Source organism: Carlito syrichta, unplaced genomic scaffold (assembly GCF_000164805.1).
Source record: "Carlito syrichta isolate Samal-C Ts95f unplaced genomic scaffold, Tarsius_syrichta-2.0.1 Scaffold314629, whole genome shotgun sequence".
Lineage (NCBI taxonomy): Eukaryota > Metazoa > Chordata > Mammalia > Primates > Tarsiidae > Carlito > Carlito syrichta.
Genome location: NW_007258725.1, coordinates 340,577 through 355,856, shown reverse-complemented (window position 1 = coordinate 355,856; position 15,280 = coordinate 340,577). Strand labels below are relative to the sequence as shown.

At 39.7% G+C, this 15,280-nt stretch overlaps 1 protein-coding gene across 4 annotated transcripts in view; it reads right to left on the bottom strand.

Annotated features, from left to right (window-relative positions):
* Nucleotides 1-15,280, bottom strand: part of BCL2L13 (BCL2 like 13) — an 80,910-nt gene that overhangs the window by 13,334 nt on the left and 52,296 nt on the right. For 2 of the 4 annotated variants that reach the window (XM_021719405.1, XM_021719408.1), the window contains one exon: nt 9,241-9,417. The exons of 1 other annotated variant lie outside the window; for it this stretch is intronic. In XM_021719405.1, the coding sequence (XP_021575080.1) occupies nt 9,268-9,417 (150 nt within the window). In that variant the 3' untranslated portion in view covers nt 9,241-9,267. Of the gene's footprint in view, nt 1-9,240; nt 9,418-15,280 lie in introns of those variants that run through there. One more of the 4 variants, XM_021719407.1, reaches the window with a different exon arrangement.

Here is a 15,280-nt window from a genome sequence, read left to right as displayed (position 1 = left end):
ACTGCACTCCAGTCTGGGCGACAGAGTGAGACTCCAACTCAAAAAAAAAAAAGGAATGAAAACACTTTACTCAGGGAACTACTTCTGAAGGTCCAATAGTGAGGAGAACCCAGTCACCAAGGCCACATCAACAGTTAAATAATATTTTCCTGTAAAGTTGTATTTACTTATCTTTTAGCCAGAACACAATTTGAATGAGTCATGTAAGTCTCCTAACATCTGTCACAAAGGGATTTCCTTTTTTTTTTGAGTCAGGGACTTACTTTTTCACCCAGGCTGGAGTGCAGTGGCGCCATCATGCTCACCACAGCCTCAATCTCCTGGGCTCTGACGATCCTTCTGCCTCAGCCTCCCAGGCAGCTGGGACTGCAAGCACTTGTACCATGCCTAGCTACTTTTTGTACTTTTTGTAAAGCCAAGATCTTGCTATATTGCCCAGGCTGATCCTGAACTCCTATGCTAATGCGATCCTTCCACCTTGGCCTCCCAAAGTGCTAGGATTATAGGCCTGAGTCACCGCACCGGGTTACAGAGGAATTTCTCCATGTTACATTGCTTATCTACTCAAAGGTTGATCTGTGTATTCATTCATCTAGTCAAGGAGCTCCATTTTGTGACGATCAGAAAGAAGGCCTCGTATACAGAATAGTTTTACAGGGAGGAAGAAAAGCACAATAAAGAACAGTGTAGTACAAGGAAGCAAAAGCTCACGGCTGTCCCCGATTAACTTTCCTTTAGTATACCTGTTTTATTTATGCTCTCTCAACATCTCCAAATGAGAAACTAATAATATGGCGCAGCAGGTGTATAATCTTCCATCCTCAAGCCTCTGCAATGTAGCCAAAAGGAAAGATACAGGGCACTGCTGAAGATTAAAATTTGTTCATTATTGAAACTGCAGCCATTTCAAAACTGAGCTTTTTGCTAAGTGAAAAAGAAAAAGTTGGGAAAGTTAACAGAAATATGATATAGAATAAACCTATCACAGTCTAACACCCCAAGAAGCAAGTAAGATCATCTGATTTTATCAAACAATTGGCATTTCGGAGTTATGCAAAATAATCAAAGAACATCAGTTACCTCACTAGAAGTAACTTAAGGCAGTTTACCCTTGTTTTTCATTTACATTTAACATACATCACACACACAAACACTCAATACCTGTTATTAAACCCCTACCTACCAACTGAGTTAACTAGAGACAAGGAATTTAATTTCTTATGTTCTTTATTTTACTCTTGACATCATATCTGCTCTCACTTTCTATTAACACTACAAGTTTTGTAATCTGTTCTCCTGGCAAGCCAAAAGATGTAGCCTCATAAATATACAGTTCTTCAAACAGAAGGATTATTCAAAGGTCAAGAGGTCCCAAGTGTCCACAGATAAAAATTCTTAACAAGTTATTTCTAAAAACAGAACCTTCTAAAAGCACTTCTGAAAACAGAACCTCTAATAGCAAGAACAGATCAAAAAATCAAAAACTAAAACTAAACCAAAAAAAGAGCCGTAGTAAAAAAGGCAAGAATTTCCATTCTCTGAAAGAAACCATTAGGGCTCTAAGCCAAGACAAGTGAAATGGAAATTTCAAAAGTTACATCATGAAGAAATACGGAAAAGTTAACAAACTGACATAAAATTTCATGTAAAATGTACTTTCCCCCTATTTATTTTTTTGAATTGGGGCCTTACTCTGTCTTCCAGGCTGGAGCTGGCTATTCAAAGGCATGATTGATCATAGCTCACTGTAACCTCGAACCCACAGGCTCAAAATACAGGCATGAGTCACCACACCAGCTTTCCCCCTTATTTTTAACGGCCTGAAGCTAACAAGAGATTGAAGAAGATTCTCTGTTCCACTTCTACAGAAACTTTTCATTTCATCTAAGACGTTTGATTAAACTTTCCAAATTACAGCTCTGGAGTAATATATTCCTTAGAAGCCAATTCAGATTAAATAGTTGTTTTCTTTGCTGTCATGGCCTCCCTGCCTTACACTTCACCAAGCATTCTGTGCTCTTACGTAAGACGCCTTACAGAAAGAACAGATGATACTGAAGCTTTACTCCTGGGACCAATTCACATAGAGCAAAAATATAAAAACAGCAGCTTCTCTCTTAACTATTATTGTCATTAATGAAGGGGAGGCTTTCACTAAAAAAAAAAAAAAAAAAAAAAAAAAAAAAGGGGGGCCTTTGGGGGTAAATACATTACTTAAAACTTATCATATTAGAAAAATAACATCTACAAGTAGTCGTAGAGCCATTCTGACAGTCTAAATCACTTTTAACACAAAATATTTGTACTGTGAGAAATATCTATCTCTTTGGCCCCACTTTGTGTTATAAAACACAAAGGAATAACTTCAAGGGCTCAAAATATAAAATAGTTGGGACCAACCATAAGAGTTTAAATATGCACAGAGAATCAGAGAAATCAAAATTTTTTTTTTTAAATAAATGAAACCAAAGAGATTAAGTAACTTGCCCAAGGTCCCTTAGATTGCTATGAAGAACTGGACAGTGAGAACAACAGGCAACCCTTATATAACTCTCATCATGTGCTCTTCTAAATACTTAATCTATTTAACCCTCACAACAATGCTAGGAAGCCAATGAGGAGGACAAGTAATTTTCCCAAAGCAACAGATATTGGGTTCAAGCCAGACAGTTTCCTCCAGGACCCATGCACTCACCAACGACGCTATCTTAACTCCTGAACTGAAGTCTCTGATCCCCGTTCCGGCACCTCTTGAGTTATGGCCAGAAGTAGATAGAACAAGTTATTCTCCTGGTTTTGTTCAAGCAAACACACAAAGATAATGCATGAGACTCTTTGGTTAAAAAGGGAAGTAGAGAAGCAGCAGCTAGGTAGGTAAAGGTAATATATTAAAATAAGTGTAAAATATGAACCTAACTTTGCTTCTGGTAGGACCCAAGTGAAAAACAGGCATGGCAATCGTTCAAAGAACTGCTTCAGATTCAAAGAACTGCTTCAGATGTCCAAATGGACTATATTTTGTCGTTTCACTTTTAGTGTTCATATCAATGACAAATAATTCTGCCACCTCGATCAGTACTCTACCTTCTGCGTCATAGCTACTTATCAGCTGAGATCCTATGGAGCACTTCTATCTCAAGATGCCTTGGCAAAATGCCAAAGGCCATTTACACCAGTAAGCTCACCTAAGGATTCATTTCCTGTAACATACTTCTCAGACTGCATAACATCTACCTCTCAAGTACTCATCTTACAAAACAGAAACAGATAACTGCTTTTCTACAAACAAGATACTCACAACCAAATGCCTCTTAGATCACTATCAACTTAAAAAGAGAAAATGGAGAATGTAAAATAAGTCAGAGAAATAACTTTTCATCCAACATGATGACCAAGACCCACAAAAAATACATTTCAGAATACAACACAGTAAACTTCCACATCCACATATGTAGCAGATTTCACAGAACAGTACTTACCCTTACTACACTAAACTGATTTTAGTTGCAACCCACTTCATTGATTTCAGATCACCTCCCATGTGTCACCTCCTATAACATGAAAACTGTTCTAACAAATTTTTAACTTGAAAGCTTCCAAGAGGTAGTCTTTAAATATCCTGAATTTAAAACACCTTTCCAAGGTTCGCCATTCTTAAAATAGAAACGAGAAGCTTCAAGTCAGAGAGGAAAAAGACAAAGATTAATTTTACTCAAAATACTTAAATATTATGAGAGACATTAGACGACATTTCCCCCAGTCATCTTTTATGTCATCTAAAACGACATCTTTCATAAGAAGCATTTCACTTAGTACATGACAATGGAGACAATAAAAAACAAGCCTTACCACGGTGGACTTGCACTGTCCTTTTCAGGAGACAGAGGCACTTCTAATGTAGCACACAAACCCAGGGAACGAAAGAGAGGAGAAAGAGGAGGGAGGGAAGGAGGATGAGTCAGGGAGAATCAGAGCGCACCAACCAGCCTGTGCCCTCACTGGGCTGCAGGGCAAATAGAAGTCAGAACCCAACTCAAAGGGAACCACCATCAGACTCGGGGGGGAGGAAAAAAATACACAGCCTTAGCGACATCTGAAAACCTGACATTCGTGTCAGTGCAATATTTTCACAAACCACTTTCACATCATCATCTGTGAGCTAGAGAAACGGCTTGTCCCTTTTTGTAGTTAATGGCACTGAAGCTCAGAGAAGTTAAATGAATTCCCCACAAAGCACGGGGCTCGTGTTTGCCAGAGCTGATTTCCAATCCTGTTCTCAACTCACCACTCTCTAGCTAAAAGGGCAAAGTAAAATAAATTAGTAACAATAAAATAAAATAAAAAAGGCAGAAGGATAAAAATAAATACTGTAAAATAAAAAACAACCCAAAATCCCTATCTTGCAATTCAAACACTGATATAAACAGCAACAGAAAATTATACTCCAATTCTAGCTCTGAAAAACAAGTTACTAATTACAGTGAGAATGTGTGTTCCTAATGGAATCTCAGTTCATTATTCTCTTCTGTTGCCTTTTCATTGCATTTTGAACCTCTATTGCACAGTAGGTAACACACACACAGTTATTTAAGTTTGTCTCCTCAACCAGATCTGAGCTCAAAAGCAGAGCCTATATTTTAGTCAAGTTCTGTATAGTCATCATCCAGCATGGTGCCTAGCACAGCACATGCGATCCATTAAGGTTTACTCTACACTGAAAATTAATCTCTGAAGGGCTTAAACGGCATTACAGACATTAACTAATTAATCTTCAGAAAATCCTTGTAAAATGGGCAGACACTATTACTGATTTCATCAGGAAATTAAAGTCGATCAATAATCTGCAAAATTTGCAGGAAAATTATTCATCTAAGGCTATGTCATTAGGCAATAATAACACTATAAAGGCCATTCTGCTTCTCAAGGAAAATCAAGAAAAAGAACATAAGCTGGTGTTGCCGGGGATGGCTGCTTCCTGGACTTCACTTCCACAGACACATTTCAAAGGGCACACAGAAACATGCTTCACCCTCAAACGGCAGCAAAGATCAGTAGGCATGAACATTCAGAAGCAGACTGAGAATCTTTCACATCTAAGATATAGAAGTTGTAACTATATAACCTAAGTCCAAGTTCAACAAATTATGTTCATGGCTAAAATAACTATGAACAAAATAATACAGATCCTTTTTTTTAAGCCTCAGCTTAAGTTCACCTTAAAATCAAACTGGTCATGTTACATCTAAACCTCCGTCCATGCTCTTTCTCAAAAATGGTACAAATTTTTAAAATCCCAAATATATGAAGAAGAAAATGATCACAAAACATAGGACACAGAAAAAACAAAACTAGGCTGGGCATGGTGGCCCCACCTGTAATCCCAGCACTGAGGTGATAACACTGTAATCCTGGAGGCTAAGGCAGGAGGATTGCTTGAGGCCAGGAGTTTAAGACCACCCTGAGCAACATATCAAGACCCCATCTCTAAACATAAGCATTTTAAAAAAGAAAAACTACTGCAGAACTCTATTTATCCTAGCCACTTCTGTCAATAATTTAGAGAACAAAATATTATTTTTCTCCTACAAATCTCTGTGCCCAAAGCCTGCCTGTTCCTAAACAACAACATGCCATCACCCCGCTCATCCAACAGATTATGGCTGCCGGCACCTCCTCCTTCTCTGCGGGTTTTCAAAACGAGTTGCACTCTGAGAGCTAGGCAGTTTGTTTCACCTTGATGTTGTGTTCAAGTGACTAAAGACAAACACGTTCCCTGTGGAATACAGACTTTATATAACAGACACGCAGCATCATGCACTCACATGATTCTCTTCTGGAACGGTTTTAAGAGCTGTCAATGTAGTGTTCAACACAAACTGCCTTAAAGTTGATTCATGTTGACAGCTTGTATCAAAGAATACACTTTCACCAATTACAGAAAAAAAGCAGTATCTTGGTTTTAAACACAAGCAAAAGGAGAGCTTAGATCCACAATGTGAAACACAGATTAAGCATTCAAATTTAGAGCTAGAAACATATTTTAAATATTAATGAACTAGTCATCCACACAGTAAATCTCTTCTTTTAGCACAGATATTTGAGTTGAGTATTACTTTCTCTGTAATAAATTACAATTGGCCGGGCTCGGTGGCTCAGCCTGTAATCCCAGCACTTTGGGAGGCCGAGGTGAGTGTTTTGCCTGAGCCCGTGGATTTGAGACCCGCCTGGGCAACTTGACGACACCTCATCTCTACAATAAATCAAAAACATAGCCGGGCGTGGTAGTGCGCGCCTGTAGTTCCAGCTACTTGGAAGGCGGAGGCAGAAGGATCGCTGGGGCCCAGCAGGTCGAGGCTGCGGTGGCTGGGAGCGACAGTGAGACTCCAACTCAAAAAATAAAAAATAAAAATAAAAATAATAATTAAATAAATAAATTACAATCATCAGACAAACTTTGATGTACTACATCCTAGTACAGTTGAAAATCAAGAAGGGAATACATGGCTGCGTGTGGTGGCACATGTCCGTAACCCTAGCACTTTGGAGGCTGAGGCAGGAGGACCACTTGAAGCCAGGAGTTCAGGACCAGTCTGGGCAACAAAGTGGGGAAAAAAATTGTTTTAAAGAAGGCAATATATAATATTTCCTGCCATTTTTCTTCTTCCTTTGTTGTAAAGCACCATATAGGCTAAGTGGAAATTAAGCTGGGATGTCTCCAGGTTCTTATACAAAACATTTACTACACCAGCCAAAAATTTGATTAAAGTAGGAAGAAAATAACAATAAATTTCACAAATCTTATTTTTAAGAATAGCTTTAAAAGTTTTTATTGTGCTAGGACAAATGCTTAGCATTTCATTCAATAAGCATTTACCAAGCATCTAAACCTAATACACTCCATATTAGCATCCGTATTAATTAAACTTCTACTTTTAAAAAAATTAACTCAGGCCAGGCGTGATGACTCAAGCCTGTAATCCCAGCACTTTGGGAGGCCGAGGTGAGGGGACTGCCTGAGTCCATGGGTTCAAGACCAGCCTGGGCAACTTGGCGAGATCTCGTCTCTACAATAAAGCAAAATATTAGGCCGGGCTCAGTGGCTCAGGCTGTAATTCCTTTGGGAGGCCAAGGCAAGTAGATTACCTGAGCCCGTGGGTTCGAGATCAGCCTGGGGAACTTGGCGAGACCTCATCTTTACAATAAATCAAAAATTAACTGGGTGTGGTAGCGTGCACCTGTAGTTCCAGTTACTTGGAAGGCTGCAGCGGAAGAATCACCTGAGTCCAGCAGGTCAAAGCTGCGGCAGCTGTGAGTGTGCCACTGCACTCCAGCCTGGGCAATGGACTGAGATTCCAACTCCAAAACAAAAAAAACTCAAACCCTCAGATACACAGTGGCTAAAAAGCAACAAAGTGTACTACACTTGATGAAAACTACTCCTGCTAGAGGTTCACTAACTGTGGGCAAATTACAACAAACATAAAAAAACATTTCTGGACTCAGAGAAAGAAAGAGGAAGCCCTCAGGGCAAGAATGGAAGGGAAGAGACTAAGATTCTAAACAGTGAGATTAAGCAGAGAAATGAGCAAAGTCTTTCCATGAATGTCACTCTGTCACTGAGGACTCCCCTGAACCGATATAAAAACTCCTACCCAGACCCACACACGTCTTCCTGCCTGCTTTGTACACCACCTGATATACCACCTATCTCAACTGCTGTCTCTTCCATTAAAAGGTAATCCCCTTTGGGGCAAAGATTTGCTCTGTTCATAGCTGTCTTCTCAGAATCTGGAATACAGAGTGTGGAACACGGTAGTCACACAATAAATTGTTGAATAATGAATGACTGCTTGGTCCAAGACAAGGTGCAATAAAAAGGTAAGATATACAGGCAAATGCTAAGATGGATATATTGCTATTTTAAAAAATAGACGTTAGGACAAAGACATTTTTTGGAATACAGACCATAAATGTAATGAGAAAAGTTTCAATCCACCAAGAAGATCCAATAATTATAACTCACAGTCAACCTAACAAAATAACCTGAGAATATATACACCTCAAATGGACAGAACTTAAGGGGAAACAGAAAATCCACCATTAGCAAATCTGAACATCCTTCTCTTAGTAAATAAGTCAATTAGACAAAAAATTGGTAATGACTTAAATATTTATACCACATAAAGATCAAGACTGATTAAATGTGAATGGACACATACAGAATTCTGCATCAACAATTAGAGAATATACATTAGCCTGAAATGCACATAAAAATATATATACTTTGGCCATAATACTAGGCTATACATTGAGTTTCAATGCCATAATGACCATTCTTTCTGATAAAACATAATTAAATTAGAAATTGGTAACAAAACTGTTTTAAAACTATAAAAATTTGAAAAATTTAAAAAATATTTCTAATTAATTCAAGAGTCAAAGAACATACAATGAAAAATTTAAAATAACTGAGCATATTAAACAACATCATACCACATATCCACCTCAGCCCTTCAAGCAGCTGGAACTACAGGCATGCACCACCATGCCTGGCTGATTTTTTGGCTTATTGTAGAGACAGGTCTTGCCAAGTTGCCCAGGCTGGTCTCCAACCCCTGGGCTCAAGCAATCCTCTCACTTCTACCTCCCAAAGTGCTAGGATTACAGGCGTGAGCCACCATGCCTGCCAGAACTTTTTAAGCAAATCTATGGGACAGAGCCCAGCATGGTGGCATGCACCTATAGTCCCAGCCTGAAGTCCCAGGTACTTGGGAGACTGAGGCGAGATGACTGCTCAAGTCCTGGAGTTTGAGGCTATACTGCACTATGATTGTACATGTAAAAAGCCACTGCCCTCAAAACCCAGGCACGATGGCTCATGCCTCTATTCCTAGCCCTTTGGGAGGCAGAGCTCGCAAGAGGATTGCCTGAGCCCAGGGGTTCGACACCAGCATGGATGACTTGGCGAGACCCCATCTCTAAAATAAATCAAAAAATTAGCTGAGTGTGGTGGAACACACCTGTAGTTCCAGCTACTTGGAAGGCTGAGGTGGAAGGATCACCTGAGGCCAGCAGGTTGAGGCAGGTTGGCCATGAGTGTGCCACTGCACGCCAGCTTGGGTGACAGAGTGAGACTCTGACTTGGAAAAAACAAAAAACAAAAAACAAAAACCCACTGTACTCCAGCCTTAGCCAGAGCCTGTCTCTTAAGAAAAACAACAAAGGACTTAATCTTTTTTAAAGAAAATATTTTTAATATATAACAGTTCATACCCAGCCACCTTGCTGAATGATGTACTCTGCTGAATAGTCCTCCAGATATGTGACACCAAACTGCAGCAGTGCACTCAATGGCTCTTGACCACGTCTTGTCAACTCCAAAAGCATCTGTCGTAGCAAAACCAGAGGCACCAAAATCTTTAAGGCAAAGATGAGAGAATTTAAAAAAAGAGCACTGAAATTCTTACAATGCATTTTCAACTGCTGGAAAATGATAGTCAAATGCATCATTATGGTATTTCATTTTCATTATAATAAAGGAAATACAAAGCTAACTCCTATTAGGATTTTTCTGAATACTGAATATAGGTTTTACACAATAGGGTGGAGAAGTAGTAATTGAAAATAATTGGGCATATGTGTGTGTGTGTGAAACAGCATATGTATTAGGAAATTCATGGAAACATTACTTATAACAGCAAAAAAATGGACACAATCCAATGGAGACTAGTTAAATAAATTTTGGTCTTTCTGCAAAATATGCAGCCATTAAAATAATTAGATTGCTACCCAATTACCAAGATTTACTTGAAGTGAAAAAAAGCAAGACAGAAAAGAATATGCAAAATACAGTACCATTGGCATAAAAAAGCCACACACACATACATGTTTTTCTAATCCTACAGTATCTGGAAAAATATACAGGGAACTGGTAACAGTGGTGTTAAAGAGGAGAACTAGGGACTGACACACAACATGGGTGAAAGAAAACTTTCATTTCTCAAAGCATATCCTTCTGTACTTTTTTGCATCTTGTGCTTTCATTATCTACTTGAAAATAAAAACTATTTATTTATTTACTTATTCATTCATTCATGTATTCACTTATTTATTTATTTTTTTAACTTTAAAAAAGTTTTTATTGTAAAGATGTGGGGTACAATTCAGGGTTAGGTATACAAACATTGATCATGCAGGTACCCCTGTTAATGAAGTATGCCCCTCCCTTCCCTTGCAGTTTTCCTCAACTGCCAATTTCACTTATTTTTTGAGTCAGTGTCTTACTTTGTTGCCCAGGTTGGAGTGCAGCAGCATGCTCACGGCCACCACAGCCTCGACCTGCTAGGCTCAGGTGATCCTCCCACCTCAGCCATTCAAGCAGCTGGAACTACAGGTATGCACCACCATGCCTGGGTGAGTTTTTGGCTTACTGTAGAGACAGGTCTTGCCAAGTGGCCCAGGCTGGTCTCCAACACCTGGGCTCAAGCAATCCTCTCACCTCTATCTCCCAAAGTGCTAGGATTACAGGCATGAGCCACCACGCTTGCCAGAACTTTTTAAAATTATGGTCTATCCTATAAAAATAATCAAAGTCAAATATAAAAGAAGCATTACAATCCATACCTAATAACCCTGTGACTCAACATTTAAAATTTACAACAGAAACTAAGTTCCCTGCCTTCCTTAAAAAAAAAATTGCACGTTGTAAAGAACTGAGTATTTCAGTTGATCATCAGCATGCAATCTCTTCTGTCTCAACCATCAAGAGGTCTCCACTGACTGAAGGAGGAATGCAAAAGGAAATGAAACCAATTCTGGTTCCTTGTTATCAGATTGCCAAGGAAATAACTGAGAGATGACAAAATACTTCTGCAGAAGAGAACAAACAAAAATTAAGTAGTTTCTGTTTCATACTAGTAGTCTAGGGCTTTTCAGTCAAAGCAACCCTGAGGGAATCTATGTCAAAGTCTGAAAGAAAGAATGCAACAAACATGTATCTTCACTTCTTGACACTGTAAAAGAACTCCAGCCCTAAATATATTAAAAACCCCTTCTTAACACTAATGGAGGAGTACAGAGCTACAAAGAAGAATATGAGCCGGGCTCGGTGGCTCAGCCTGTAATCCCGCGCCTTTGGGAGGCTGAGGTGAGTGGATTGCCTGAGCCCGTGGGTTCGAGACCCGCCTGGGCAGCAAGACCTCATCTCTACAATAAATCAAAAAATCAGCCAGGCGTGGTAGTGCATGCCTGTAATTCCAGCTCCTTGGAAGGCTGAGGCGGAGGGATCGCCGGAGCCCAGCAGGTCGAGGCTGCGGTGGCCAGGAGCGGCCACTGCACTCCAGTCTGGGCGACAGAGTGAGACTCCAACTCAAAAAAAAAAAAAAAAAAAAAAAGAACATGTTAGGCCTTTCTACAATAAGAAAACCTACCATTCTACCAGAAAAAAAAAACCAGCAAGAATGTTCGTATTCTGCCTTGGGCAGGCAGGCGCAAGTAAGGAACGGCTTGTGAAGCAGCCTTGCCAATTCATATCGTATCAGCTCCAAAGGCCAGGATGTCCTGTACCTCAAAACATTCTAATTCCCCACAATAATCCACAGGAATATAACATTTTAAAGTTACTCACGCTTAAGCTCTATTACCTCTTGGAGAAGTGAGTTGCAAACATTTTGTATTTGCTATATAAAACACCCCTTAGTTTTATTTATTCTAAATTGAACTCTTTCATGTATCAAAAGTAGATACTCTGATTTACTATACACGATTCTCGTGATAAATCTGTAATCCTCTCTCATTCCTGGCTTAATTTCAGTCCTTGATCATATTCCCTCTCATTCACTATATTTTCAGGCCAAAATATATGAATCTTTGAGCCTGTTTTGCATATGGTAACTGCTCCACTGCCTTGGTCATTTCAGTTATTCTTTCTGGACATTCCCCATTCCAATTATATCTTTCTTAAAATGTAGGCACCCAAGTGCAGAAGCGTCGCTTTGCAGGACTCACATTTTCTCTTTAGCTGGTAATACTCTTCTTGGTAGTACATGTTGTAACAGATGATTCCCGTTTCTCCCCTTCATTCCTCATACAGCTTAGGATGCTGTATACCAGGTTCACCTATGTGACATGCAATCCTCAGGGACCTGTATCATAACTTCCAGGCCCACTATCTTTTAATTCAAGTTGAAAAGATTGTCTCTGGCTGGGCTCGGTGACTCAGCCTGTAACCTCGCGCTTTGGGAGGCCGAGGTGAGTGAATTGCCTGAGCCTGTGGGTTCGAGACCCACCTGGGCAACTTGGCGAGACCTCATCTCTACAATAAATAAAAAATCAGCCAGGCGCGGTAGCACGTGCCTGTAATTCCGCTACTCGGAAGGCTGAGGCGGAAGGATCGCCGGAGCCCAGCAGGTCAAGGCTGCGGTGGCCGGGAGCGGCCACTGCACTCCAGTCTAGGCGACAGAGTGAGACTCCAACTCAAAAAAAAGAAAAGAAAAGAAAAGATTGTCTTTAAGTCGTTAAACCCACTTGCCTACACACAAAGCTTCAAGAGTGAATTCTACAACTGGTCTCCAACAACTTGCCATTTTACCACTCACAGATATTTTATATAATCTATCATCTGATTTTTTCGAACTTCCCCCTTCCACATTATTTCTCTAATGTTAAAACAAAACTGACACCAGGCGTGGTAGCTTACACCTGCACTTTGGGAGGCCGAGGTGGGAGGATTCCTTGAGCCCAAGAGTTCAAGACCAGTCTGAACAACACAGGGAGATATCTCTACAAAAAAAAAAGAAAAAAATTCAGCCAGGCAAGGTGGTATATGCCTATAGTCCCAGCTACTTGAGAGGCTGAGGCAGAAGGATCACATTGAGCCTGGGAGATTGAGGCTGTGGTGACCCGTGATCAAGCCACTGCATTTCAGCCAGACTAAACGCAACAAAACCTAGCAGACTAGCTCTCCAAGCATCCGTTCCTAGAAGATCCCAGTATTCAAATTTCTACATCAAGAAAGTAAACAATCTTATCCTTTGATTCTTTCTCCAAGTCATTTCCTTACTGGAGAACAGTAATCTCCACATCATACGTAATATTTTTTTCAATTGTTTTCACAAGGGAATGCTAACATACTCTGACCATCAGAAAGAATATTTCCACTGGCTTACCTTTATCCACATACTTATTTAATCCCCTAACACTTCCTCATTTGCACTTTGGCCTCTTCCTCTAATAGATCAGACTTATTCAGATTAAACGATATCCTTCTATCAAAGAATATATAAGCTTGCCTGGTATAGAAATAAAGCATACTGATTTGTATACCTCTGAGGGTCCCTTTCAGTACAATGCATATTTGCGATAATAACTACATATTTTGCTCCATCAATTTACTGTTTAACACTTCTGTGTCTTAAAAAATTTTAGTAAATATCACATTCTATAAATTTTATCAGTACCAAATTCAGTGATTAGGTTTGATCGTTTATGACTTACTGCTTCAAATACAATTTTTAAGACACAACTAGACATTATGTGTCACCCAGTGTTATGCAATAGAAAATAGATAAGGCCGGGCTTGGTGGCTCAGCCTGTAATCCCAGCATTTTGGGAGGCTGAGACGAGTGGATTGCCTGAGCCCACGGGTTCGAGATCAGCATGGGCAACTTGTTGAGACCTCGACTCTACAATAAATCCAAATTAGCCAGGCATTGTAGTGCACGCCTGTAGTTCGGGCTACTTGGAAGGCTGACGGAAGGATCGCTAGAGCCCAGCAGGTCGACACTGGGGTGGCTGTGAATGTGCCATGACACTCCAGCCTAGGTGACAGAATGAGACTTCAACTCAAAAAAAAACCAAAAGAAAATATCTAAAACCACCAATGAGATGTTCTTGCCAAAACGAATGAACCTGTAGCTGACGAGGAAGAAAATACAGATACAGAAGAACATGTTAAGTGACATCACAGTGATGTAGCCAGTAAAATCCAGAAAGTATGAAATTTTACAGGAAAAATAACTTTCTTTTTTTTTTTGAGTCGGAGTCTCACTCTGTTGCCCAGGCTGGAGTGCATTAGCATACTCACAGCCTTCGTCGCCTCGACCTGCTGGGCCCAGGTGATCCTCCAGCCTCAGTCTTTCAAGTAGCTGGAACTACAGGCAAGTGCCATCACGCCCAGCTGATTTTTTAAAAAATTTATTATAGAGACGAGGTCTCACCATGTTGCCCAAGCTGTTCCCGAACCCGTGGGCTCAGGCAATCTTCTCGCGTCAGCCTCCCAAAGTGCTGGGATTACAGGCATGACCCACGTGCCTGGCTAGTAAAAACAACTTCTAAGTCAATTAGACAAAATAAAAAAAGAGAGAAGACAAGTCTACATATTAAAAGAATCTTAAGTCACACGTTATATTAGGCCATTTATATGAAATGTCCAGAACAAACAAATTCATAGAGACAGCAAGCAGAGTGATTGTCGCCAGGGGGTGGGGAGAGCAGGAAAGGGGAAATGACCACAAACATGGGACTTCTCTTTGGTATGATGAAAATGTCCTGGAATCAGTAGTGATGGTTGTACGGTTTTGCGAATATACTAAAAACCTATGAATTGCCCTTTAGAAGGGCAATATAAATTGAATTACACTTCAATTTAAAAAACAGACTCAAGGAGCATATCAACCAAATGTATGGTCTCTATATCTGGATTCAAACAAACCAGGTTTAAAAAATATATTTATGAGACAAATTGGGGAAATTTGAATACTAAGTAGATTATGTGCTTAGGTGTGATAATAGTATTATCTGTAGGTTTAAAAAAAGAAGATACGTTATTCTTGGAAATACATACTAATGCATGTATGACTAAAATGCCATGATGTCTAGGGGCCACTTGAAAATAATCTGGGGAGAGAGTAGGAGGAGTGTGTGAGGACACAGAAAAAATAAGACCAGCCGGGTATTGATCATTATGAGTAACTGATATTGGGTAAGTTGAGTAATGGATACATGAGGTTTGCTGTATTATCAACTTTGTTTTTGTATATACTTGGAATTTTAATAATAAGAGACTTGAAAAGATTAGAGATTTAATATGCCACTAAAAATTAATCAAGGAAATCTGCACAGGTCTATCTCCTGGCTGTAACCCAGCTTGGTCATGGTTCCTATAGCAAGTTGCTGTGTACAGACATATTTATCAGTAAAGCCTTTTGCTCCTTAAAAACAAAGTTAACCATGGAAAGTAATTAATTTATCTTTGTAAATTATTTTTGCAAACTCTATCAAT